The sequence below is a fragment of the Ovis aries genome, chromosome 21 (assembly GCF_016772045.2).
Source record: "Ovis aries strain OAR_USU_Benz2616 breed Rambouillet chromosome 21, ARS-UI_Ramb_v3.0, whole genome shotgun sequence".
Taxonomy (NCBI): domain Eukaryota; kingdom Metazoa; phylum Chordata; class Mammalia; order Artiodactyla; family Bovidae; genus Ovis; species Ovis aries.
In genome coordinates, this window is record NC_056074.1 from 47420333 (window position 1) to 47446985 (window position 26653).

At 52.2% G+C, this 26653-nt stretch overlaps 2 protein-coding genes across 5 annotated transcripts; one reads left to right on the top strand and one right to left on the bottom strand.

The window, feature by feature from the left end:
* The first annotated feature begins 10735 nt into the window (after positions 1-10735).
* LOC121817553 (cytochrome c oxidase subunit 8B, mitochondrial) lies at positions 10736-12315 on the top strand. Its single transcript, XM_042238174.2, has 2 exons — positions 10736-10898; positions 12149-12315. The coding sequence occupies exons 1-2, from the start codon at positions 10788-10790 to the stop codon at positions 12248-12250; spliced, it is 213 nt and encodes a 70-aa protein (XP_042094108.1). The 5' UTR covers positions 10736-10787; the 3' UTR covers positions 12251-12315.
* A 409-nt stretch (positions 12316-12724) lies between these two features.
* On the bottom strand, positions 12725-26158 carry PSMD13 (proteasome 26S subunit, non-ATPase 13). Of its 4 annotated transcripts, XM_004019742.6 has the most exons (13): positions 25988-26158; positions 24672-24750; positions 19516-19550; positions 19379-19434; positions 19111-19154; positions 18840-18926; positions 18240-18411; positions 15612-15691; positions 15408-15533; positions 14873-14935; positions 14192-14272; positions 13786-13902; positions 12725-13216 (listed from the first exon to the last, which is right to left on the bottom strand). In XM_004019742.6, exons 1-13 carry the CDS (start codon positions 26080-26082, stop codon positions 13121-13123), a joined length of 1131 nt encoding a protein of 376 aa, XP_004019791.1. In that variant the 5' UTR covers positions 26083-26158; the 3' UTR covers positions 12725-13120. The 4 variants fall into 4 exon arrangements, with proteins under 4 accessions (XP_004019791.1, XP_042094107.1, XP_060260376.1 ...); XM_042238173.2 differs by lacking the exon at positions 14873-14935; XM_060404393.1 differs by having other exon boundaries at positions 12725-13902.
* Positions 26159-26653: the final 495 nt, after the last annotated feature.

Here is a 26653-nt window from a genome sequence, read left to right on the forward strand (position 1 = left end):
ATGACCTCTCACCATGAAGTTATGTTTCCTGGGGTCACCAAGAATGTCCATATCTCTAAGCTCCAGTTCTGATTCCACTGCACCTCCCCCCAGCACTTAACGGCTGACCATGAACTTGTCCTCAAAATGGCCTTTTCCTTTTGTCAAAGGCGGAAAGACAGCCTTGGGGCCCAGGCAGCGTCTGCCACAGCTGGCCTGTGAGGGGCCCTGGGGCCTGTGCTGTGAGGATGCCAAGGCCAGCCTGTCTCCTGAGATGGACTCTCCCTCAGTGGACTCTGTGCCCCATAAACTCTCAGCACCTGCTGATAACAGCCCTGGAAGAGTCTTTGATAACAGGAACCAAGGTTTCCGGGAATCTTTGCCACGATGTGAGATGTGGAAGGAGGGGTATGAGGAGGAGAAGAAGGGGAGGAGAAGGGGATGACAGAGGATGAGGTGGTTGGATGGCATCACCAACTCGGTGGACATGAGTTTGAGCAAGCTCCAGGAGCTGGTGATGGACAGGGAGGCCTGGCGTGCTGCAGTCCATGGGGTCGCAAGGAGTCAGACATGACTGAGTGACTGAACTGAATAAAGGGAGGTTGGGTATTGTCACCCTGCTTATTTAACTCACATGCAGAGCACATCATGAGAAATGCTGGGCTGGATGAGTTATAAGCTGGAATCAAGTTTGCTGGGAGAAATGTCAGTAGCCTCAGATATGTGGATGATACCACTCTAATGGCAGAAAGTGAAGAGGAGCTAAAGAGCCTCTTGATGACATTAAGGGAGGAGAGTGAAAAAGCTGGCTTAAAACTCAACATTCAAAAACTAAGATCATGGCATCAAGCCAGGTGTCACTCATGGGGCCATTCCCAGCTGGAGGAAGTATGGGCCACATTTCTAGCCTAAAGTCCATCACCAAAGATTGTTCTCCCAAGACCTGTGGTCTGACCACAGCATGCCCTGACCTTGAGAGTATTCCAGGGACCAGCATGGCTCAAGTCTAGCGAATTTCCATCAAAATCCAGCAGCTGGTGGTGCTGGTGCTGCTGTTCCTGGCTCAGGAGAGGATGGTTTCAGTTCAAGGTGCAGCAGACAATTGGATTTCGGTCCGAAGTCCCTACAGATCCCAACAGAACTCTCCTGAAGCTGGATAGCCTCACAGCTCAGGCTCACAGCCACATCCAGAATCATCAGGGTGGTGCTGGGGGCCTCCAAACACAGTGTCCCTCTGGGCCTCAGCTCCTCCGAGGGCCCCGTCACAGCAGGATCTTCCTTGAAGAGGCCCCCGGAGCCTCTCCTTCTGCCTGAAGTCCGGTGCTCAGGGCCGAGGCTGACAGTCCTGTCCCCTCTCTCTGCGTCCCCTGCCCGCTGTCCGCGCGCATCACACCCTCTCCTCCCGCCCCCTGTGGCCCCCCAGCACTGTAACCGCCATGTCGCCCCGGGGATCACAGATGCACCAGAGGAGGCAGACCTGCCAGCTGCGGGCCCAAGGCCCAAGCTGCCTTCTCCTGCACCCTCGCGATCGGTTCAGCACCGCCCTGTGGGGTCTGAGTGCCCGAGACATCCATGGCACAGCGTCTCGGCCAGTTTGAGGGGAGAGGAAGCTGCCCGGCACGAGGAGCCAAGTGCTGCTGGTGGGGAGAGCAGACGAGCTGGCGCAGCCTTTGGTCTTGCCCCCTCCCAGCCCCGCGTCCTGTGTGGCCGTGGGCACAGGGCCTGGAGGTCAGGAGTGATGCTCTTGCGAGGATGGAAACAGCTCTCTGAGAGCAGAGGACCGGGAGGAGAGAAGGAGCCTGGCTGGGGGACGCTCAGCTCCGAGCCTGCCTCCCAAGCCCTTGCTGAGTGGGAGCCCCTCCCCTGTGGGTTTTGGTCCCACGTGGCCCCAGGCAGCATCCCTGATGCTCAGAGACCCATCTCCGAGGCGGTTCCTGCTCAGACTCCTTTCTGACGCCTGTGTCCCAAGCAAGGCCCTCCGCTGCTTTGTCTCCCGTAAAGAGCAGACCCAGCCCCCTGCACCCTGGTACAGTGCCTAGGAATGCCCTTTTATTCTCCCCCAGAGCAGACGGGAGGCTCCTTCCCCCAGGATCCTGGCCAAATACTTCACCCTTGGGAACCTTAGCTATGCAGAGAAGTCAAGGAGAGGGGCTTACAGGGACCTTTAAAACAAGTCAAATGAGTATCATTCACCCTTCAGAAGGGAGGGAATCCACGCTACAGTGTGGATGGACCTTGAGGACAACATGCTCAGAGGAATCAGCCAGTCACCAAACAACACATCCTGTCTGACTCCACTCACACAAGGACCCTGGCGGGGTCAGATTCACTGACACAGGAAGTAGACGGTGCGCCAGGGGCTGCAGGAGGGCAGCGGAGGGGAGTGAGTGTTTCTGGGGACAGAGTGTCCCTCTGGGAGGGGGAGCAGGTCCCGGAGGCGGACGGTGCTGCCGGCTGCCCCACAGTGTGAATGGGCGCGGCTGAGACGGTCAGCTTTCCGTGTGTTTCACCACAGTTAAGAAAAGGACAAAGTCTCGCGTCGATAATCTGATTAATGATCAGCTCCAGTGATCTCCCCGGGTTGGAAACCAGGCCTCTGTTTAGCCGGAAGGGCTGCTGGCAGGACCTTGGCACTAGCAGTGCCGCCCAGGGAGCACCAGGGCCCTAAAGTCTGATCAGGCTTGAGGGGCTGCTGAGTGCCCGCCTCATGACCTCCTCCCTCTGCGAACTGGGCTTGTAAGAACACTGAGATCCCCTGGTTGTCTTGCTGCAGCTGTGGGGGCCTCCCACCATGATGGAGCCCAGGCCTTTGGCCACAGCCCCACTTCCGAGGAGGGAAGGGCAGCCCCTTCTCTGACAGACCCCCAGGTTCATGCTGGTCTCTGCTTGTGTGTGTGTGGGTGTCTTGCTCCTCAGCCCCTCCATAGGTGGGGCTTGGTGGAGGATCATGGATGAGGTTCTTCTTCCAAAGGTGGTCTGGATTCATCAGGTGGATGAGGGGCACCATCCGGATTCTTGGGAGGCTCAGGGAGGACTGGATGGCTGGCAAGTGTCCTGAGCCAGGGGGCACAGAGACGGGGCTGCCCTCTGCATGAAGCTCTTCTTTGGGAGGGGGTCCCTGAGAGTCCCTGTTGTCTCTCAGGGCTGGGGACTCTCCTGGCAGTGAAGGCCACAGAGGGACGGGAACAGGGAAGCCCCTGGGGCCTTGCTGCTGCAGTGGGGAGCCTCTCGCAGGCTCCAGCTCCTCTCTCAGATCAGCGAGGGGCCTTCGTCCCTGACCCCCGCCCCTGCCCGTGGCTCACCCCCACCCGGCACACACACCTGTGAGCCCCTCCTCTGCCTGGGCAAGACCCACCGCGCAGCTCTCGTGTGGGCACGCAGAGTGGGTGCAGCGCATCACTCACTTCCTCCACCTCCTGCTCAGATGTCCCTCCCCAGAGGCCTCCAACCACCTGCCTGAACAGCCTCCCTCCACTCTCCTCCTCTCATCCTTGACCAGGTGTCCACAGGCGGTGAAGTCCGGGGGCCGGGGGGGTCCTGTGCACAGCATAATTCCTAGTTTTGCAACTCACTGGCCACTACGTGACCCTAGAGATGCTCTTGACATTCCTGTGGCCAGTTTCCTTCATCTGCTTCATCTGAACTTCTTGGGATTGTGAGCTTAAAGGGAGGAAATACAAGTAAAAATGGCTTAAAGCCCCTAGCTCACATCACATATAGTAACTAACTCAAAGTGAACCAAACAGCTAAATTTAAGAGTTAAAACTATAGAACATAGAAAATCTTCATGATCTTGAATCTGGCAATGAATTCTTAGATGACAGCAAAAGCATGAGCAATAAAATTTTTTTTTTACTTCATCAAAATTAAAAACTTCTGTGCACCAAAGGAGACTATCAAGAGAGTGAAAAGATACCCACAGAATGGAAAAAGTATTTGCAAATCACATATCTGATAAGAGATTAATACCTAGGGTATATAAAGAGTTCCTATTGCTCTTTAAATTAAAAAACCCCAAACAGTCCAATTAAAAAATGGGCAAGGATTTGAATAAACATTTCTCCAAAGAAGGTGTACCAGTGATCAATAATCACGTGAAAAGATGCCCCAAATCATCAGTCACTGGAGAAGGAAATGGCAACCCACTCCAGTACTCTTGCCTGGAAAATTCCATGGACTGAGGAGCCTGGTGGGCTACAGTCCATGGGGTTGCAAAGAGTCGGACACGACTGAGCGACTTCACTTCACTTCACTTCACTTCATTAGTCATTGGAAAAATGCAACTGAAAACCACAATTAGATATCACTTCACAGCTACTAGAATGACTTCTAGTTTAAAAAAAAGAAAATGGAAAAATCCCAAGTGTTGTTGAGGATGTGGACGAGTTTGAACACTTGTGCATTGCTGGTGGGAATTTAAAATAGAGCAGCCATTGTGGGAAATGGCTTGGTTGTTTCTCCAAAGACTCAAAAGAGTTGAGAACAAGGACTTGGATGGATCCTTGTACACAGATGTTCTTAGCAGCATTATTCCCAATTGCCAAGAGATAGAAACAAACCAAGTGTCCATCAATAGATGAACAGATAGAATGTGATGTGTGACACAGTGCAATCTTGTTCAGCCACACAGTGGAATGAAATTCTGACATAGGCTGTGACAGGATAAACCTTGGAAACATGCTCAGTGCAATAAGCCAGACACAAGAGGACAAACACTGTACGGCTCCCCTACATGAAGTGAAGAGAGCAGGTAAAGCCTCCACGCCGACGGCAGCCTGGAGAAGGTCCAGGGACCGGGTGGGGGAGGGCACGGCGACAGGTGATGGGCGGGTTTGGGAACCGTCCTGGCTGTTCACCGAGTCGTGAGTGTAATTAATGCCGCTGAATCTTACACTTCACAGTGGTTAAAATGAAACATTTTGCATTAGGTATATTTTACCACAGTAAACAGAAGCGCCTGCCCCACAGCCCCTGAGTATGTGGTGTGGAGTGGCAGGAACAAAATCTCCTGCCTGGAAGGAGCGTGCACCCTTGCTGAGGGGACAGAAAGTAAACAGGATAAATCAGTAAATTACACAGGAGCTTAACAGTGCCAAGGGCAGAGCGGAGCAGAGAGGAGACGGGGAGTGGGTTCACAGGCGGGCGTGGGGGCGCCACAGGGCGGTGCGGGGGGCACCCTGGCCCGGGGACAGCTGTGCTGAGGTCTGCGGGCGCCGGCCTCTTCAGGACACAGGCAGCTTGCAGGGGAGGAGGTCTGAGGCCTGCTGTCGGGGAGGGGCTGCTGCCGGGACTGGGGGCCAGGAGGGCGGGGGGCACTTTCCGCACAGCTGACAGGGCCTCGGGGGGCGCGCCGAGGCAAGGGGAGGGCGGAGGTGGGGGGCCCCCTCAGCCCCCAGGAGGCCTCCCCTCCAGTTCACTCCCCCGGGCCCCGCCCACCAGGACTGCCGAGCCACGAATTCCAGTCTTCCAGAGTCCCTGTCCCTTGAGTCCTCGGGCTCATAGGCCACGGCAGCCGCGTGATCACTACGGACACCCTGGACCTCCTCCTCCCAAGGTTCTCACTTGAATAGAGTCTAACTGATGCTGAAGCTGAAGCTCCAGAACTCTGGCCACCTCATGCGGAGAGCTGACTCACTGGAAAAGACTCTGATGCTGGGAGGGATTGGGGGCAGGAGGAGAAGGGGACGACCGAGGGTGAGATGGCTGGATGGCATCACTGACTTGTTGGACGTGGGTTTGGGTAGATTCCGGGAGTTGGTGATGGACAGGGAGGCCTGGCGTGCTGCGATTCATGGGGTTGCAAAGAGTCGGACACGACTGAGCGACTGAACTGAACTGAGCTGAAGTAAGAAAATGTTCAAGACAAATTAAAAAAGATGAGAAAACTCCATAATGAAAACGGTTTGCCAAGGGGGAACAGCAGTCAAAAGGAGGAGCTCCCAACACCAAACCCAGAAACATTCAAGCAACAAAATGAAGTACAGTACTATCGACTGAAACCCAGAGTGGGAGACGAACACGCGTGAGGCCACACTGACCTGGACGGCGCCCTCGACGTGGCGTGACGAGAAGGGTGCTCTGTCTCTGTTGCCGTGCTCCCAAACCTCCTAATCCTGATAATCCTGAGAACAGCAGGAGACAGATGCTAACAGAGGGGCTCCCGAAGACACACCCGAACAGTTTTCAAAACCTGGCCACTTCATCAAAGACAAGGAAAGTCTGAGACTGGTCACAGCCCAGAGGAGACTGCGGCAAAGAGAGGACTATCATGTGGGGCCCTGGGACGTCAGAGAGGGTGAAGAAATACGAAGGAGCTACGGAATTCACTTAATAATGGTGTGTCAATACTGGGGGCTTCCCAGGAGGCTCATGGGCACAGAATCCACCTGCAGGCAGGACACCAGGTTTGATTCTTGGGTGGGAAAGATCCCCTGGAGAGCATGGCAACCCACTCCAGTATTCTTGCCTGGAGAATCCCATGGACAGAGGAACCTGGTGGGCTGTAGTCTATAGGGTCACAAAGAGTTCGACAGGACTGAAACAACTGCATACTTGTCAATATTGGTTAATTGATTGTGGCAAAACGTAGCATACAATTGTATTAGCTGAAATTCTCCAGATATTCTCTAGATATAGATGTAGGCTTATTATAAGGGTTGGCTCACATGATCATAGAGGCTGAGAAAGCCCAAGACCTGTAGCTGGCGAGCTGGGCTCAGGATGCCTGTCCGTCAGCTCCGTTCTGAGAAACGCAGGCTTGAAACCCTGCAAGAGGCGAGAGCTAATGTTTCAGCTGAGTCCGAGGCGAGAAGAGAGCATGTCCCAGAGGAAGCAGTCGGGCAGGAGGAGTCCTCACGCGTGGGGGGGCCAACTTTCTGTTCTGTTCAGTCCTCTGATTGGGCGAGGCCCACCCACATTTTGGAGGGCCAACTTTTTTACCTAGTCCCGACTCTGGATGCTAATCTCCCCCAGAAACAGCCTTACAGATGCACCCAGAACAATGTTGGGCCAAATATGGAGCATCATGGCCCAGCCGAGCCGAAACACGGAACCACCCACCAAACCAACAGGACTGTGAAAATGCCCTGTTGCTGGGCACCAGCATTTGTCTGAGCAGGTCCTGTGTGAAGAGGGTAGCAGCTGAGTTTCAGAGGAGGGGTGTGCAAAGCGGCGGTTGGGGGCAGAAATCGGGCAGCAGGCCTCTCACAGAATCTCTGCCGGTGACCCTCGGCTTCAGTACATCTTGCTAACCCTAAAAAGTACTTAGTGGAGGTGCATATTTGTAGGTGAAGGGAGTGGGGGGTGAGTTTTGCAACCTGGGTGAAATTTTTAACCTCTCTGGAAATGGTCATTTAGTTTTCAGTGGTTATGAAGCAGAAAGCTCCCGTATGGCGTGAAAATCCTTCTCACACTTGGTTGTGCATCAGAAAGCCTTGGGCAGGGGACGTCTTGTAACATATGACTGGGCCCGTCCAGAGCTCCTGATAGTTCTAACAAGGTCCAGGTGCTGCTGCTGCTCTGGTCTAGAGGGCGTACTTTGAGAAGCTGTATTTTATGTGCTGAAAGCAGATTTCCAATGCAATAAAAATAAGGTGCAAATGCTTGCACCCGTGTGCGTCTGTCTGGGTCCTTGATGTCTAGAATGGCTGCTGCAGAGCAGGGCTGTGCCCCCTGGGCAGTGCCTCTCTTCCTCAAGAGCTTCTGTGGTTCCGAGTGTGGTCACAGGGTGGTGCCATGTGTCCACAGTCTGCCCCAGACCTTCTGGTGGCCCTTGGGAAGGATGGTGTGCACGGTGGCTGACCTCCCTGCCCCGGGGGGCAGTAGGGACGGGTCTAGGGCCTAGATCCAGCTCAGACCCGGATCCACAGACATGTGCTGAGGGTGAAGAAGGGGTCCTCTGTCCACAGAGCCCTGAGAGGCTTTCCTGGTGCCTCCCCGGCCCAGGACAGGCCGCAGCGGGTCTGGTTGGCCTAAGCCTTTGGCTGTGCTCCCTCTGCGGTTTGGTTTGTCCAGCTGTTGCAGGGGACCCTTGTCCCCACCCTGCACCCCTCAGGGCCCTTTGCTTCCTTGTTCAAAGTGACCCCCACCTGGCCACCACTGCTTTCTCCACAGGGCACATTGTTTTCTTCCCAGAAAAGGCAGACTCCAGTGGAGAAAGGGAGTTGAGGACTTAGGGCCGCACTGTGTGTGGGGCGGGGGCAGCCTGACCTTGGGCGATGGAGAGAGAGGCTGTGCTGGGCTTCCCACCTCCGGCAGCCTCGGTGTGGGTCGGGGAGCAGGGATTGGCACAGAGTTTGGTTTGAATGACTGGTTCTGGGGGCTGAAATCCTGGTTCGGGTGCAGCCTGAAGCTGAGCCCCAGAAGCTGTGTGAACAGAGGGTGAGGCGAGCCAGTTTATGCTTGGAAAGGTTGGGAAGGTCAAAAGGGCTGGGGAAGGTGGACAGGCAGCGGGTGTCCATCCAGGCTTGAGTACAGGATTGGAATCTCTTTCCCCTTGAGAGTGGCCTCCAGTTCCCCTGTCCTGCTCCTCAGCTGGGCTCCACCCGTTCACGCTGGGCTGGCCAGGGTCTTTCTTGGGCGCTTGGGGTTCATGCCCCAGAGCACAGCGGGCACTCTACTGCCCCCCACCCCCCACCTATACCTCGAGCCCCTCAAGCCAGGATGGGTGGAGAAGGAGGCCTCCCTCAGAGCCAGGCCTGCACGACGGGGGCTGGAGGTCTTATCTGTGAGACAAGAAACGCCACGGGCAGGGTGACCGCGCCTCTGATCCACAGCTTTATCTCCAGCTGAGCCCAAAACCATAATTAAATGTTCCGTCGGAAGGGATTATTCTAGAGGAGGGGCAGCGCCCCCCTACAGCCTGAGGCTGGAGATAATGTTCGGGACACACTTCCTCCTCTGGCCTCCCAGGACTTGGCTCCTTCCTGGGAAACCGAGTTACAGGAGGGCGGTCAGACTGGGGCCCGGGAAGGTGGGGCTGGCAGCCCAGAAGAGAGTCCCACATTCAGAACAGGTGTAGCCCCCAGGGAAGAAGAAGGTTCACTCACGTTCCTCGTGGAATGCAGTGGCGTCCTCAGTCACCATCGGGGTGTGATCATTCGTGGGGATGGAGACCAGGGCTAAGTCTGGGGCTTAGGACCAACGTGGTGAGGCGTCCTGCTGCTGCTTGGCCCCTGGGCTCACACCCGTACTGACCTGGTCTGGAGACAACTGGGGACACACTCTGGGCTGTGGCCTTGATCCCTGTCACTAATAACCTTTCAGTCATCCTGACAGTGGGTTGTGACCCCGAAGTTTCCTATCATCTCAGACTCTGCACTCCTCCAGCTTAACCCTCCGCCCAGCCTCCTAGCTGCCCACTCGTCCACCCATCCCTTCCTTCCCCACCCTCCATCCATCTAACATTGACTGAAAACCTTCTCTGGGGCCCAAAGTCTCCGTGGCGAACACACCAGTCCCTGCCCTTGTGGGCCTGACCACAAGTTACATCTGAAGAGACGTCACTTGCTCAGGGTCTGCGTGCCCTGAAGACACGAGACGCTGAGGGGAAAGCCCCCAGACTGAGGCACCGGAGTGGGTCAGGGCATGGCACGTCCAGGACAAGACAGGCAGCCAGCGATTGGTGCAGGGGGTGCAGGGAGGGCCAGGTGGCAGCGGTCAGACCACTCAGGCCTCTGGGCCCTGCTGGAGGGTTCTGGGCAGAGCTGTGCAGAGACCCGAGTATTCGGGAAGGCACGTCCTGGCTGCTTTGGGGAGCACCTGTGGAGGCTGGGTCGGGAGGGCAAGCATGGGTTCAGTGGGTTCGGCACTCAGGGCCCCCGACAGGACAGAGGACACCTTCGGCCCCTGGCAGAAGGCGGTCTGAGGGCACAGGCTGACTGGGCCCCACAGGTGGCTCTCTGCTCTCCAGGGCCAGGTAGTGGTCTCCTCTGGCACTTCCATTCTCTCGGGGAAGTTAGCACAGGGTTCTTACTGCAGGGGCTGAGGGCGTGTTGCACAGAAGCAATGTGGAAGACTCAGCGTGAAAACAAACTCACTAACCAGTGTTTGGTGTGGGAGGGAATGAACAGCTCATCACCCGCAGAAGTAAGAGAAAAAGGCTCGAGCTCACATGCAGTGGGCTGGCAACGCTACAACTACCTCCCGGGGGCCAGCAGGTGGTGCCGACCCAGTGCATTCAGCCCTGAGTACCTGTCCCTGCACGTGGGGCTGGAGGCAGATCCTCAGAGTGTCTTGTCTGCTGAACTTCCCCTCTGCTCCTCCGCAGCCCAGCCCCCAAGCAACAGCGGCCTCTGGGCTAGCCCCGGGCTGAGCCCAGGGTAGAGCAGGGCCACCCAGTACCCGGTACGTTCAGGTAGAGAAAGCCTGACCATTCAACCAGGAATTCTGGCGTCAGAGAACTTCACAGTAGCTCCACAGCGCACTGCCTGCTGACTTCCCAGATATTTAGGGCTAACTCTTAAACTATGTCGCCTTCCCTTCTTGCTTTCTCAAACCAACTTCTCTGGTCCGGCTTCTTTGTTGAGCTCCTTCCCCACAGAGAAGTGAACGTCCTTTCCAGAGGCCAGTCCTCCCTGAATGCAAGCAGCCTGAAGCCCCCTCAGGAGCCATAGCAGGGGCTGGGCCTGGAGTTGCTGGTCTGAGGCCCTTTCTCTCCCAGTTCCAAGCAGGCTTCCCTCTGCCAAGCCCTGTGACAGGAGGGGACAGCTGCAGCTGCCTCCGCGAGCTATAAAAAGCTCCAGCGACCAAAGGGCACACCGTGTGCACACCCGGAACTTCCCTCGACCGAGGCGCTCAGCCCTGCAGCCATGCTGAGGCTGGCTCTCACCGTCAGGCTGTTGCAAGCCCCGCCGGGGGGTTGGGTGGTCCCTAAGGCGCACATCACTGCCAAGCCAGCCAAAACACCCACTTCTCCCAAGGTAGGTCCCGCCAAGGCAGTGGGGAGTCGGGGGGGCGAGGGGTGGGGGGTGAGGGGTGGGGGGCCCTTACCCCAGGCAGGGCGAGTGGGTGGTCCTGTTTTCAGGATGAGGTGGGTTTGGGGCAGGATGCAGAGAGGAGAAGGGCTTCCTTCTGGACTGCTTACAGAGGGGACCCTGGCGCTCAGTCTCAGACCCTCGGCTGGAACAGTGTCCCAAGTTTCCAAGTGGGGTCCCCGCAGCCACCGCCCGCAGGCCAGGCTCCCATAGCCGCAGTCAGTCAGTGGGCGGGGGCCCTCTGCTCTGAGGCCCCACCTGTAAACAGCAGTGCGGCCGCCGAGCTCAGGGGGTGCCCAGGGCATCTCGCTTTACCACCCATTAGAAGGAAAGAGTGGGCTGCCCTGAGGGTCTGTGAGAGACCAGGTGAAAATGCAAACCTGCGACCCTGGGGCTCCAGGACAGTCAACAACGTATCTCTGTTTTAAGCATAAATAAGCCAAGGTCACTGCCCAAGGTCGTAGGACTCGATCTGAACCCAGCCTTCAGTCCCTCCTCTAGGCCAACATTGCTTAAATCTCTGGGAGTGAAAAGTCAGTGAGGAAGGATGGTCTCAAACCCGGCGTCCTGATTCACTCTGGGGAGGGGTGGGGCGACTAGTCTTGGCTGTTTCAGGAGGAAACAATGAAGGTGAAATACAGCTGGTGCTTTGGAACTGGGCTCCAGGGCTGCAGCCGCTGAGAACACAGGGTGCCAGGTGGCGTGGCCTCTACACACGTCTGCGCGCGCGCACACACACGCGCACACACACCCATAGGGAATCCCACCCGAGCTTCTGAGCAGGACCGCCACTCAGAGAAAGGGCCCTGGGCTTGCCCCAAGCAAGCTGACACCACATCTGGTGTGCACAAGTCCGCAGGTGACCAGAGGGGAGGGTGCACAGCACGCTGGGTGGGAAGGAGTTCAAGGTCAAGAAGCAGGCCAGGCTCTCGGGCAGAGGGTGGGGCTGTGACAAAAGGCCCCACCCAGAGAATCCAGTCCAATAGGCTGTCCTCCGTTACAACGGCAGTGGCCACTGCTCACATTTTGCAGATAAGGCTGTCGGGCAGATGGAGCGAACACTGCTGGGCCAAGGGTCCAGCGGTAGCCAAGGGGCAGGGCCGCGTGTCTAGCTCTTCACCCTGCTCTGGTTAAGTCCCAGGGACAGAGGCAGTCGGCCTGGGCCAAGTGGACTCACATGCATTTTCCCGACCCAGGAGCAGGCCATCGCGCTCTCTGCGACATTCCTCAGCTTCCTGCTTCCTGCTGGCTGGGTCCTGTACCACCTGGATCACTACAAGAAGAGCTCAGCAGCATGAAGGCTCTGCGGTCGCCACACCAGGCACAGACAGGAAGATCAGATTAAAGCCCTCCTCTTTCCTCACGTCTCTGGTGATTCTCTGTATGCGCATCGTGCACCTCCCCCACTCCCCCTGGATGCCCAGGACTGGGCTGTCGGACCCACCCTGGGCTGATAGGCTGGCTCCTGTCAGCATCGGGGTACTCAGGTCACAGAAGCTGCTGGCTCGGTGGCAATGGGTGGACACACGTTAGAAGGAAACAGACACCACGTCTCCCTGAGCAACAATACAGGCAGGACTCGCTTCCTTGGCTGCTGCGCCCACCACCCTCTGTTCTGGCTCTGCCCCATGGCCAGTGTGGTCAGGGATGCCTTCTCCTAGACGGTGAGAACCAAAGCCAAATTTCCACCAGGTTCCACCTCCTGCTTTTTAACCACTTCAGGCACACGCTTAACCTGGGAGCTAAGCCTAAGGAAACAGAACCACAACAAGGACAGCGCAAGGCATTTATTACAGAAACGTCCTCAAGCTGCTCTGGAGAAGCCATTCACGCGTGTGGGTGCAGTGGGGGCCAATGCTGGAACGGGTGCCCTCCACCTACGAGGGGTTTTCTTCCCCATTCCTGGAGGTACCCATACATTCCTGCTGCCTCACCTGAGCCCCAGTGACCCTTCTCCACTGCAGGCTACAGCGGCATCCAGACAGGAGGCTTTTGCCTATGGCTGGCTCCCTCATTAATGACAGTCCTCTGTGACAATCTGCACAGTAAGAACAGTCCATACTCAAAACTGAATCCCACTCCCACCCCCGAGTAAACGCAGGTCTTCTTAGCTGCCTGGATCATCAGCCACGGAACACCTCTCCACACACAGGCTGAGGCCAGGGAGCCTAGGTGAGGATGTCATGGGCCTGGTGCTCCACCAGCATCTCCATGCTCTTCACGTCGGTGCACCAGAACTCCAGGCGGTCCTTCATCCCCTTGATCTGCGTGCAAGCCAGGACACATGCGTGTTAAGGCGCTTGGGCATCGTGGCAGCTGATGGGGCAGTCCTAAATGTCCAGCTAATTCTCTAGGGCAGCATTATTAAAAAGGACATCAGAGCTGGGTGAGCTGGGTGTGTGAGATGGGATTGTCCCCGTCAACTCTTACCAGAAGGACAGTAAGAAAAACTTGCATGAAAGAAGACAGGCAAGAATGGAGGAAATCCAGAGGATTAAATTTCCAGAAAACAGAAGTAAGACAGATTAGCTCAAATCACAGATCCAGAAGCATATTTAATCAGAGTACCAATGTTAAGATTAAAAGCCGTCGTCGAGCACAACTAGCGCTGTTATCACAGTAAGCTGTAAATGCAGGGTTCAAATCTCAAGCTTGCATTAAACTAGGTTCTTTGAAAAGCCCTTAGTCCATAGAGCAGTAATTTATTCTCTGAAATCTCTTGTCTAACAATGCTTTATTCCCAGATGGCTCCCATCCAAATGAAACTAAGACAGCACAGATACAACCCCAAACACCCAGAGAGGTGAACTCTGTATTTCAAGCACATTTTTACCTGTTGCAAATCCAACACGCGGGGCTGCACCCAGGTCATGTGAACCCGCTTATCCACCTCATCAATACTGCCTTTCACCAGCCCCACTGAGAGGGCCTTCATCACCAGCAACTCCACCTGTGCATAGAGGGGGCTTGTGTAAGACACTCTGGCGCCAACACGCACATCCCTGTGGACCCCGCCAGCTGTGGAACACGAGGGGAGCATGGCTCAGTGTCTTTGTGGCCCGAGTCTAGGGGCCCAGTGTCTTTGTGGCCCGAGTCTAGGGGCCCAGTGTCTTTGTGGCCCGAGTCTAGGGGCCCAGTGTCTTTGTGGCCCGAGTCGAGGGGTGGTGAGCTCACACAGGGGTCTGCACCCTAGGAGGCAGCTCTGCTGCTGCAGCACCCTGACTGTGAGAGCTGCATACCTCGTCCACGGTGATTTTAGCACTTTTGGCAATTTCTTCAAAAGTGAGTTGCCTATGATTGGCAGGTCGTGTAAAAGTCATCTGGAAAAAATGTTTGTAAGTCAGAGAACTGATAAATATATTTTTGTCAATACTTGCTCCGAAAACATAGACCTTATCAGTACCCCAGATACTAAAATATTCTTAGTATTAGTCACATATCTTATCTTAACTCAGACTAAGCTTCCCATTCCTAGACAAGAAGGTGAGACAGGCTTTACGGCTGTTCTAGAACAGTCATTACTCATTTCCTGAATGAGTACTCGAGGCTGCCACGTGCCAGGGCTGTGCATGGAACTGGCAACACTGCGGCGACCCAGAAACACAAAGTGCCTCCAGTCCAGAAGCTTACGCTCCAGTGCAGGACCGAGGGCAGGCAGATGAAGAGAGGCTGGCCACAGCTCTTTCAGCACAGATGGACAGGGAATCCCATCCTGAGAAGGGGTCACCGAAGCTAAGGCTCAAACACAAACTAAAAAAGGCAAGTGGTGGCAAAGGAAGAGCAGAGGTGGTTGGGGGGCAGGGTCAGGAGAACCACCACCACCACAGCATGAGCTGAACCCCGAGGGCCCTCAGAGTCTGCAGGGCTGAGGCTCCCGGCAGGGTCTTGGGGATCGCCAAGCAGGCCCTGGTCTTGCTCACCTCCATCAGGCACAATAGCTGAATTTTCCTGAGAAGCTGGGCTTCATTGGCTGCTAAATCAGGCTGTGAAGCAACGCAACATCAGTTACCTGACCTGGGCTTTGAAATTCTTTCTACAGTCGTCAATAGGGCAAAAAAAAGTGGGCAGGCCCAAACATTTCCCACTTGAGATCACTGAGGGGCCCAAACATTTCCCACTTGAGATCACTGAGGGTCTTTATTAGTTTCAAGTGAACGGAACTTCATTTTTCTCAGGAAATCATTAGGAAAGTGCTTAGCTGAAGACTCAGGGTTTTCTAAGACCAAGAATTTACAGAGTGAGATTTGTGCCGCTGTCACGAGCACCAGGGGGCAGGACCACAAGGTGTATGCTGGCGCTTCAAGAGGACTCTTGGCACAAGCAAAGGCAGGAAGGGTTAGGGTTAGAGAGCAAAGGGACCCCAGGGCCTAGCATGTGGAAGGAAGGTGCTCAATAAACCAACAGACACACGGTGAACAAGCTCCGCAGGCGCACAGCCAACCCCACGGGACTGACCTGCTGGCCCCAGGCGCTCTTCAGAGTCTGGAATCGCTCTACGTTGCCACTGTTAAAGGCATAGAGGGTGTCGATCAGCCACTGCCGGTCCGTGTCCCTCAGCGACTCCAGCACAGGGTGCATGAGCTGCGAGGACAGACATGGTCAGCTGACAGCACCTCAGCCTCCCCGGGCTCAGGAATCTGTGCCCCCCGGTCCACCTACCAGCTCGCCGAAGTTGAAAACTCCCTCGCCAAGAAGTCCTGCCAGTCCCAGCGTGAAAGCTCTCTCCTGCTGCTCAGACACTATGGCAACAACACACCTCCAGTTACACCCCAGGCCTAAGAATCAGTTCTGTTTTGCTTTAGAAATATCCCATAGAAAATAAACTGTTTTCTGTAATGGCTATATTACAAAGCCCTAACATCAGCTCTTTCGTTTCAAGTACTGGATTGACTCAGGCTGTACCTCGAACCATATATGCAGCTTTGGTAGGAAAGGCATTCATTGCTTGTTTTCACCTCACTGTATATGAATCTACTTGTATTTTCAGTATATCTACTGCCTGGTGGGGTGTGCTCCTCACCCCCCTTGCCTGCTGTGGGAAGCAGCACCATTTCTTATCCAGCTTAGAGCCACCACATTTAGCCTCTTTTGACTAGAATTAACCTACATTTTGTCCCCTTATTTTCTTGACCATATTAGTTGCTTTTTCCAATATAGTTTTCTTGAAATGTAGCAATTAAAACTGCACTAACCATTTTAGGAGCTGCTGATCTCCTTGGCTTCAACAGTATACTGTGAAACAGCTGAAGTACGTTAAAATAGGGTGAAATCTACTTTGTAAACATGCATTTCTTGCACTAACCCTGAAAGACACTGGCCACTTTTCTTCCACCCCCAAATCCTTGGAAGAGTTTTGCAATTTACTGCCCTGATGATGTGATCACTAATCTAGAGCCAGACATCTTGGAATGTGAAGTCAAGTGGGCCTTAGAAAGCATCACTACGAACAAAGCTAGTGGAGGTGATAGAATTCCAGTTGAGCTGTTTCAAATCCTGAAAGATGATGCTGTGGAAGTGCTGCACTCAATATGCCAGCAAGTTTGGAAAACTCAGCAGTGGCCACAGGATTGGAAAAGGTCAGTTTTCACTCCAATCCCAAAGAAAGGCAATGCCAAAGAATGCTCAAACTACCGCACAATTGCACTCATCTCACATGCCAGTAAAGTAATGCTCAAAATTCTCCAAGCCAGGCTTCAGCAATACGTGAACTGTGAACTCCCTGATGTTCAAGCTGGTTTTCGAAAAGGCAGAGGAACCAGAGATCAAATCACCAACATCCACTGGATCATGGAAAAAGTGAGAGAGTTCCAGAAAAACATCTATTTCTGCTTTATTGACTATGCCAAAGCCTTTGACTGTGTGGATCATAATAAACTGTGGAAAATTCTGAAAGAGATGGGAATACCAGAGCACCTAACCTGCCTCTTGAGAAATCTGTATGCAGGTCAGGAAGCAACAGTTAGAACTGGACATGGAACAACAGACTGGTTCCAAATAGGAAAAGGAGTACGTCAAGGCTGTATATTGTCACCCTGCTTATTTAACTTCTATGCAGAGTACATCATGAGAAACGCTGGACTGGAAGAAGCACAAGCTGGAATCAAGATTGCCGGGAGAAATATCAAGAACCTCAGATATGCAGATGACACCACCCTTACGGCAGAAAGTGAAGAGGAACTAAAAAGCCTCTTGATGGAAGTGAAGGAGGAGAGTGAAAAAGTTGGCTTAAAGCTCAACATTCAGAAAATGAAGATCATGGCATCTGGTCCCATCACTTCATGGGAAATAGATGGGGAAACAGTGGAAACAGTGTCAGACTTTATTTTTTTGGGCTCTAAAATCACTGTAGATGGTGACTGCAGCCATGAAATTAAAAGATGCTTACTCCTTGGAAGAAAAGTTATGACCAACCTAGATAGTATATTCAAAAGCAGAGACATTACTTTGCCGACTAAGGTCCGTCTTAGTCAAGGCTGTGGTTTTTCCTGTGGTCATGTATGGATGTGAGAGTTGGACTGTGACGAAGGCTGAGCGCCGAAGAATTGATGCTTTTGAACTATGGTGTTGGAAAAGACTCTTGAGAGTCCCTTGGACTGCAAGGAGACCCAACCAGTCCATTCTGAAGGAGATCAGCCCTAGGATTTCTTTGGAAGGAATGATGCTAAAGCTGAAACTCCAGTACTTTGGCCACCTCATGCAAAGAGTTGACTCACTGGAAAAGACTCTGATGCTGGGAGGGATTGGGGGCAGGAGGAGAAGGGGACAACCGAGGATGAGATGGCTGGATGAAATCACGGACTTGATGGGCCTGAGTCTGGGTGAACTCCGGGAGATGGTGATGGACGGGGAGGCCTGGCGTGCTGCGATTCATGGGGTCGCAAAGAGTCGGACACGACCGAGCGACTGAACTGAACTGAACTGAACTGCCCTGGGTGTAGCACTTCCATTTCATGACAAGAGTCCCAGGCTCAGGGCAGCCACGGTGCCTTGCGGGGGGTCAAGGCATTCACATCACTCCCCCTCTCACTGACGCAGGCCACAGAAAGGAGCAGTTCCGGAGCAGGAACAGCAAAGGGCCATGAGGGTCAGCCTCACTGTCAGTGAATTAAAGGCTGAAAACAAACGTGAAAACTAAGGCTTAAACAACTCCTCCTACCACACGGGCTTTCTTCTAGAAGAAATAAACACATTCCGGTAATTTCTGAGATCAGGTGCCTCAGGCATGTCACAGCTTCTAGGCCGTGTGAGCGAGCTCCTCCTGGGACACAGGCCTCTTGGCCGTGTTACCTGGCAGGTCCTTGATGTCAACGCAGCCCAGAAACCGCAGCGCGTCTTTGTAGTAGGCCGCGTGGCTCCCAGTTGTCTGATAGTACTTGCTGGAGAGGTCGTAGAAACGACTGTGAACGGACGTCACCCCAGGGAGGCTGCTGAGCATCTCCTCAACATCTTCGATAGTCTCCTACACACAGGAAGCGAGAATGCTTTCTACCCTAAACGTTTTCCAAGTAACGTGACAAGGCGAAAAGCATAAGCCACAAAGACCGATAAATCTGGCTCCATTAAAATGGAAAACTTCAGTTCGTCCTGTGCGCTCACAGGGAGAGAACTCTGTTTAAGGGTAACAGGCATCGTATCAGCAACTCATTCTTAAGCGGCTTTGTAAAAAAGGTAAGTGAACCTACACGCACACACACAGAGCACAGAATGACGGGGCAAAGAGGAGCAATGTGAACAGCACCCTGAGGTGAGGGCAAAGGAGGGTCTTCTGTGCTATTTTTGCAACTTTCCTGTGATTTACAATTATTTAAAACTAAACAAAGAGGAAAATTAGGATTTCCTTCCCCTTCAGTTTTAAACAATGATAAACCGGTACTGTGGCAATCTCACCTTTGTGACTTGCAGGTCACCGATATTCAGCTTCAGAGCTCCAATCGCGGTTTTGCACAGGATCACCGCCTCATCACTACTTTTTACCTAGAGATATCAGAAATGAGGGACCCTCAGAAGTGTGGGCAGTGGAGTAACAGGGAAGGCATCTGTACACTGGCCTAACTTGCTGACTACGAAGACACTGGTCTCCAGAGTTGTGAACAGTGGGCACAGACACAAGCTATAATTCATGTGTGTTTGAAAAGAGCTGGCTCAAACTTCATTTTACCTTCTCACGAGTCTTTTCCAGAAAACTAAGGGCCACATTAGGATCTAGAAAAGAAAGACCAAAGTCAGGAGCATCAGTACCGGAGTATCCTGTTGTACCTGTAAAGTGCCCATCTTTACAGATGGGATAATCTTTAGGCTTAGACCATAAAATACAAGACTGAGAATTTTATATTATCTATTGAAATCCAAAAGCTCAATTAACTTATACTTTGAGACCGTTTTAATTACCATTAGGATCTGCTCCTTTATGAAACAAAGAGACTCACCAGTCATCTGTCTAACTACATGTAGAATGATTTCTACCAGGGACAAAGGATTCACCCTGAAATAAAAACCCAGTCTTTGAATGTCAACAAATCAATGTATTCATTTTCAAAAACAAAAACAAACAGAAGATTTTTACCTGTGTTCAAATTCACTGATGAAGTTTTCATAAAGCTGTGGAACCCAAACACGGAGAGTAATTATAAGACGTCTTTCATTCTGCAAAATCAAGACTTTAGACACTAGCATGATACCCGTCAGACAGCAGGCACTGCATAAGTGTGTGCTGAATAGTAGAAGACCCAAATTGGGGCTTATTAAGCTCACGTAAATGATCACCACTAGGGACTTTCCTGGTGGTCGAGGTATTAAGAATCCACCTTGCAATGCAGGGGTTATGGGTTCAACCTCTGGTTGGGGAACTAAGATCCCACACGCAGCAGAGCAATGGAGCCCATGCGTGGCGACAACCAAGCTTATGCCGCAACTAGAGAGTCTGTGCCCCTCAGCAAAGAGTCTTCATGACCCCAGAAAGATCCTGAGTGCCAGAGCTAAGGCCCGACACAGCCAAATAGACAGATAATTCTAAAATGATCACCAATAAACTACTGAAAAAAGCTAGAGTTTTTTTCTTCCCCTAGCGTTTAGAATTAGAACCTTGTCCCATAAGACTCTCCCAAGGACCAATTCATCTATTTGTCCTCCAAAGTATTCTCTGAATAAAACAGACTATCTGTTTGAAAGGCTCACTAACTAAACAGAGGTCAGAAGGTTGCAGGCTAATTATGTCCCATTATCCAATATCACAGTCATTCAGCAAACACTTGAGCACTTATCGTGACTGTTTACTAAGTACTACAGCACAGAATGTGTAAGATGAAAACTGAACTTCTGAGGAGCTTCTGGCCTCGTGGAGAAGCCAGACTTGCAAGCAAATAAACGACAACACTGTGACTTATAAAGCAAGGAAAAAAGCACACAGCTGGATGAGCCGATGAGAGAGACTGCAAAGGTTATTTCAGAAACTGATAGTTGAGCTTTGAGGGATGAAGAGCAGTAAGGGGTGGATAAATCTGGTGTGGTAGAGGCGGTAGCTGGACACCATTCCAGACAGGAACAAACATGAGCAAAAGCCCCGAAGCAGTAACTGCATTCTGTTTCAGAAGCACTTCTGAAGGGCACAGAGAAGGGGCCTTGGCCTCTCTCCTGAAGTCAAAGCTATCCCAGCAGACACACACAGTCACATTTGTATTTTACACACACAGCTGGATGCAAAGGAGACGGGAAGGAAGAGGGCTGAGCAGACAGGCCAGCCGAGGCCACCAGCGGTCATGGGAGGAGCTGCTGCTGCTGCTGCTGAGTCACTTCAGTCGTGTCCGACTCTGTGTGACCCCATAGATGCCAGCCCACCAGGCTGCCCTGTCCCTGGGATTCTCCAGGCAAGAGCACTGGAGTGGGTTGCCATTTCCTTCCCCAATGCATGAAAGTGAAGTTGCTCAGTAGTGCCGAACTCTTAGCGACCCCATGGACTGCAGCCCACCAGGCTCCCCTGTCCCTGGGATTCTCCAGGCAAGAGCACTGGAATGGGCACCACTGCCTTCTCCAACCATGACAGGAGAGAGGGGGGCGAAGGCGGTGAGGGCGACAGAGAGTCTGAGAAACCTGCAAGGAGCCGAGCCAGGCCTGTTCTGCACGGGCAGGTCACACGGGGGAGCTGATGACAACCTCTGCGCTCACAGCTGGGCAACAGGGTGGCAAAGGGAGTGCCCAGTATGGGCAAAGCTGGGAGAGGGAACCTTCAGACAAGTCAGCTTTGGATAAGGAGCGTTGAAGGTTCCTCTGGGTATGAAGACTGAAAGGTGGAAATGTCTGTGAAACAAAATGTGGTGGATGTATGTACACAACGGGATATCACTCAGCCTAAACAACGAGAATCCTGCCACCTGTGACAACGCAAATGAACCTTGAGGGCGTTACGTGAAGCAAAGTGAGTCAGAGAAAGACAAGTACTGTTTAACCTCACTTACACGTGGAACCTAAGACACTAACTCCTACAGAAAGCAGAAGGGTGGCTGCCAGAAGCAGGGGCGGAGGTGGCCAACAGGTCAGGGTGCAAACTCCTCTCTGTAAGATAACTAAATCCTGGGGAAGGGAGTGCACAGCACCGTGACGACAGCTAACCGCTCCGCACAGTCGACCTGAAAGTCCCTGGAGAGGAGATCTCACAAGGTCTCATCACAAGGAAAACAAGCCAGTGCCAACGTGAGGCGGTGCGCCACCCAGCCTCACTGTGGTGACCACTCTGCATACATACGTGCATCAGATCATTACACTGGACAGCGTCAACTGAGACAACGCTCAGCTCAGGCGCTCAGTCGTGTTTGACTCTGCAATGCCATGACCTGCAGCACGCCAGGCCTCCCTGTCCATCACCAACTCCCGGAGTCCACCCAAACCCATGTCCATAGGTGCCAATTATTTCTCAATAAAACTCAGGGGGAAAAATGAACCTGTAGCAGCCAGTTAGATATTTATATCAGGCACCTGGCAAGGAGCCAACGTTATAAGATGGCTGTTTCATCACAGACAACTATTTGAAAGATACCTTTATCATTGAGAGGGAGTGTTTCAACTTCTCTGATGTGTTATGATTTACCTAAAAAATTACCTAAGGAAAAAAAAACTCTCTAAGGCAAAAAGTTCACTAAGTCTGGAAAATCAATGTTATTTCTGGTGACTGAAAATTCATCAATACTATTGATGAAATAAATTTATATTAAGCACTAAAATATATAAACTTAAAACTGAATAAAGAATATTAATACAAACAACTTATATTTTTAAGCAGGACAAGAAAAATGACACGTGAGTTTCTTTCTCTGGGCCTCCCCCTCCCCCGCACTGCGCATCTGCATTAGGGCGCCTGCTCCACCATAATCACCAGTTTTTTCCTTTCTTCTCACAATGTAACTGCTTAAATGAAGGGCGTATTTTTCCAGCTCTGTAGTGGTCAAGGTGACTTGCTGCTCTCTTTGTATGACCTCACCTGGTCATGCATCCTTGATGGACTGTATGTAAAATATCAGTATGTCATTCTGACGTACTACCCTGTGTCTCAAGTATGGATGACTGTGCTTTTGACCGGGGCTTGGTTTCTATCCTAACATGTTGCATAGTTCTCTGAGCTTTCTGAGAGTCTGTCTCCCAGGTTATAATCCTCAATTTGGCTCAAATAAAATCCTCCCTATTCCTTTTTGATTATTAATTTGCATTTTTGTCAACACTATCTATCTGAGAATGATGAGGGCTGGGGCCCAATAATTTTTAAAGGTTTATTTTGTCCAAGGAAATAGTAAACAAATCTACTGACCTAAATATGATGTCACATTCCCAAAAGGCTGAGCAAATATTTTGCTATGAGGTGAAAGTGATTTGAAGATAAGAAACCAAAGAATAGAAATGAGCAATTATGAGTTATCACTCATAATTACCACTATGATATAGAACCTCAGGGAATAAATATTGAGACAGCTGTAATTTATCATTTTTTCACATAATCCAGAAGATAGCATGGCCAGCAAAATCTCCAGGCTACAGAAGATTACAAGTTCCTTTGAGTAGTAAAATGTCAAACCGATAGATATAAACCACAAGAAAGCCTTAGAAGCCCAGATGGTGGAATATCAAAGTGGTAAGCTTCACTATAAGAACAATTAAAGCAAATAACTGAAACTATCATTACAAACTAGCTTTCAGTTCCAGTGCACTTATACACCTCTGATTCATTCAGAACCCAAGAGAAAGGCACCAAGGAGAAAGATTTCAAAGAGTAGTCTCAGATCGGTTCAGTCACTCAGCTCTTTGTGACCCCATGGACTGCAGTAGCTCAGGCTTTCCCGTCCATCACCAACTCCCGGAGTTTGCTGAAACTCACGTTCATCAAGTCAGTAGTCTGCTGCGGCTAAGTCGCTTCAGTCGTGTCCAACTCTGTGCGACCCCACAGACAGCAGCCCACCAGGTTCCCCCGTCCCGGGGGTTCTCCAGGCAAGAACACTGGAGTGGGTTGCCACTTCCTTCTCCAATGCATGAAAGTGAAAAGTGAAAGTGAAGTTGCTCAGTCGTGTCCGACCCTCAGCGACCTCATGGACTGCAGCCTTCCAGGCTCCTCCGTCCATGGGATATTCCAGGCAAGAGTACCGGAGTGGGGTGTCATTGCTTTCTCCGAGTCAGCAGTCTACCAGTAAACAAATCTGGGCAAAGGGAGGGGTTTGTGGGGTGGAAAGCAGGGGATCTGGGAAAGGCTCAGGCAGAGTGTGTTTTCCTGTTGACAAAATTCTACAAGGCTCTATGAGAGGCAGCATGATACTAAGCAGCATTCCATGATACTAAGCCTCCCACTCCCCAGTGAAGCACATCCCCACACTGCCCAGGACACAGTGCTGGGGGAAACAAGCAGTCAGCGGGGGAGAGGGGATGAGGAGAGACGGCAGTTACAACAACTGTCGACAAGCACAGATGTCGACAAGGTTGGGATTCTAGAAGCAGCTAGAATTTCTATGTTTGAGTCTTCTTCTGTCACTAACCAGCTGTGATCTGTGACCAGTCACTGAAGCTGCTGGCGTCTGCCTCTACATGAGGGCCACAGGCCAGCAGCAGTGCTGGTCTACCGATGCTGCTGTGAGCAGCTCAGCTAGCCAGGCGCTCAGGTGTGCCCGGCTCTGCGGCCCCACGAACCGCAGCACGCCAGGCCTCCCTCAGCTCAGTCAGTCCAGGCGCTCAGGCGCCCGACTCTGCGACCCTATGAACTGCAGCACGCCAGGCCTCCCTCAGCTCAGTCAGTCCAGGCGCTCAGTCATGTCTGACTCTGCGACCCCATGAACCGCAGCACGCCAGGCCTCCCTCAGCTCAGTCAGTCCAGGCGCTCAGGCGTGTCTGACTCTGCGGCCCCACGAACCGCAGCACGCCAGGCCTCCCTCAGCTCAGTCAGTCCAGGCGCTCAGTCGTGTCTGACTCTGCGACCCCACGAACTACAGCACGCCAGGCCTCCCTGTCCATCACCAACTCCCGGAGTTTATTCAGACTCGTGTCCATCGAGTCAGTGATGCCATCCAGCCATCTCATCCTCGGTCGTCCCCTTAGATGATAAATGTGTAAAGCACTCAGAATGGTACCTGACATAAAGTGATTGCTGAGTAGACTTATGTAAATATATATATAACTGAGAAGTCCACCTTTTATTTTTAAAAGCACCTGAGCATGTCTAAATACTGTGACACAGCATGGCAAATCACTCACCTTAATGAGACCATCTCCTTGGGCAAAGCAGGGGTCTTGCACAAAATCAAGCACCTGAAGTGTCAGCTGATGCCACAGCCTGAAAGACACAAGACTCTGAAGACCTGTGACCCAACACCAGCCACAGACACCTTCACCTGCGATGGCCCTATCAAATAACAAGCACGCATCATCTCTAATGTTTAACACAAGAAAGCTAAAGCAGATGCTTTCTAAAGCTTAGTTCTTTCCCTGTCTCTGCCACTCAATGGTTATGTCACCGAGAGATCACTCTCTTTTCTCAGCTATAAATGGAGAACATCTTTCTAGATTACCTCAAAGGGTTACTGCAAGGCTCGACTGGAAACAAGGAGTTTGGAATCACATGTACGGAATTTGAAATTCTGGCTCTTCTACTTATTAGCTGACTACCTCAGGGAAGGAGCTTAAACTGGGCTTCAGTTTCCTCATTTATGAACAGAATGAAGGACTGAACGAGCTAATACAGAACATCTCTAGAACAATGACACAGCGCATTTGAAACCAAAGGCTAATTTTTAAGAATGCAAGTAAAATGGATGAAAAGCACAAAGGGCTACACAAGCAATTATTTGCCAAAAACTAAGATTTTTCTCCCTCAAAATCTGCTAATAGCAGAAGGCTGCTATCATCAAAACACATATTGAATATCCATGAAAAGACTCAATGCTAAAAGCTAAGGTTGTTAACAGGGGAGTATTACAAGAGCTGTGTTTCCCTGTGAAAAATCACTAACCCGCTGCTAACATTTTATTCTATTCATTTAAAAAGACGTGGTTGTTTAGCAACTGATACTGTTCTGAAATTCATCCTGGTTCTAAACAAACCGTACTCTAAGATCTTTCTAGGTGCACAAAGCCCAGTGCGAAGTGCAATGGAACGCAGGGGCGAAGGGGCTGCACGCCAGCAACCACTAGCAACTAGCGGCAGAATCCACAGAGGAAAAAAATGCCCTGGTCTCTGGTTGGTCTCGTTTCTCCAGACTTCTGAGAAAAGTAACAGTAGGTTATGACAAGGCTAACTATAAGACATCGGTATCTGTTCAGTCACAGGTCCAGAAGGCAGCGAACGCTAGATCCCAAAACCCAGTCTGGCTCTCCTCAGCCCTGCGAGATGTCACCCTTTTCCCTCCTCGGTCCTGCCTTCCGGGTCCCTCAGCACCCCTTCTCTGTCTAGCTTGTCCCCATTTAATCCACACGGGTCCGAGCGCCCTCAGTCCACCAAGATCCAGGCCCACCCCGTCCCCCCTGTCGCTCTCCTATTCCAGGAGGCCCACGGCCCTAAGGCTCGGCGCTCACTTCTTGGTGTAGAGCTCCTCCAAACGGTGCCACACGGCGGCCTGGCCGGGCCCGGAGCTCTGACTCTGTTGTAAGAAGCCGGATACGTCCTTCATGACTGCAGGAACAACCGGGGAAAGCAGTATCGCGGCGATGCCAGGGCGCGGAGGAGGCCGCCGGAAGTGCTCACTCACTTCCGGCGCTGCGTCACGCGAGGCAAGCTGGGAGCACTATGCTCAGCTTTAGGCGCCGGCTGGTTGTCATAGTAACCGCGCCTCTTGGCTTTGGACCCAGGTCTCTCCAGGGTTTGTAACGGATTTCCCCTCGGAGCTGGCCGTGCTACTGAGGCATTGAAGAGTACGGGCGCCTCGGTCGAGCTGGCTTTGTGACCTTTGTGACGCAATGTTCTTGATTCAAGTCGGGTTAACAATACCACCTTCCTAGTAGGGGCTTGCGAGGACTAAGTATAAATATGATGCCTGACCACAAAAAGCGTCCCCCAAACTGTCAGTTCTCATCTCCATCTCAACAGAAAAAAGCTGAGAGCGAGGGTAGAGAAATGCAGGTTCCAGGTTTGGTCTTGGGAACCAGAGGCGGGAACTCAACAGAATAGGAAACCGCCCCCACCTGACGTCCACCTCCACCTGGGCTGCTGGGACGGGGAAAGAGAACGTGAGGCTAGGGTAA

What these genes read in the sequence shown, in the direction of transcription:
- LOC121817553 (XM_042238174.2), top strand. Translation starts at nt 10,788, where the DNA reads ATGCTGAGGCTGGCTCTCACCGTCAGGCTGTTGCAAGCCCCGCCGGGG. An exon ending in AAACACCCACTTCTCCCAAG is followed by an intron (nt 10,899 to 12,148) that starts GTAGGTCCCGCC and finishes TTCCCGACCCAG; the next exon opens with GAGCAGGCCATCGCGCTCTC.
- PSMD13 (XM_060404393.1), bottom strand. Translation starts at nt 26,082, where the DNA reads ATGAAGGACGTATCCGGCTTCTTACAACAGAGTCAGAGCTCCGGGCCC. An exon ending in AAGGAGATGGTCTCATTAAG is followed by an intron (nt 19,551 to 24,671) that starts GTGAGTGATTTG and finishes TGGGTTCCACAG; the next exon opens with CTTTATGAAAACTTCATCAG. An exon ending in TGTAGTTAGACAGATGACTG is followed by an intron (nt 19,155 to 19,378) that starts GTGAGTCTCTTT and finishes TTTCTTTTCTAG; the next exon opens with ATCCTAATGTGGCCCTTAGT.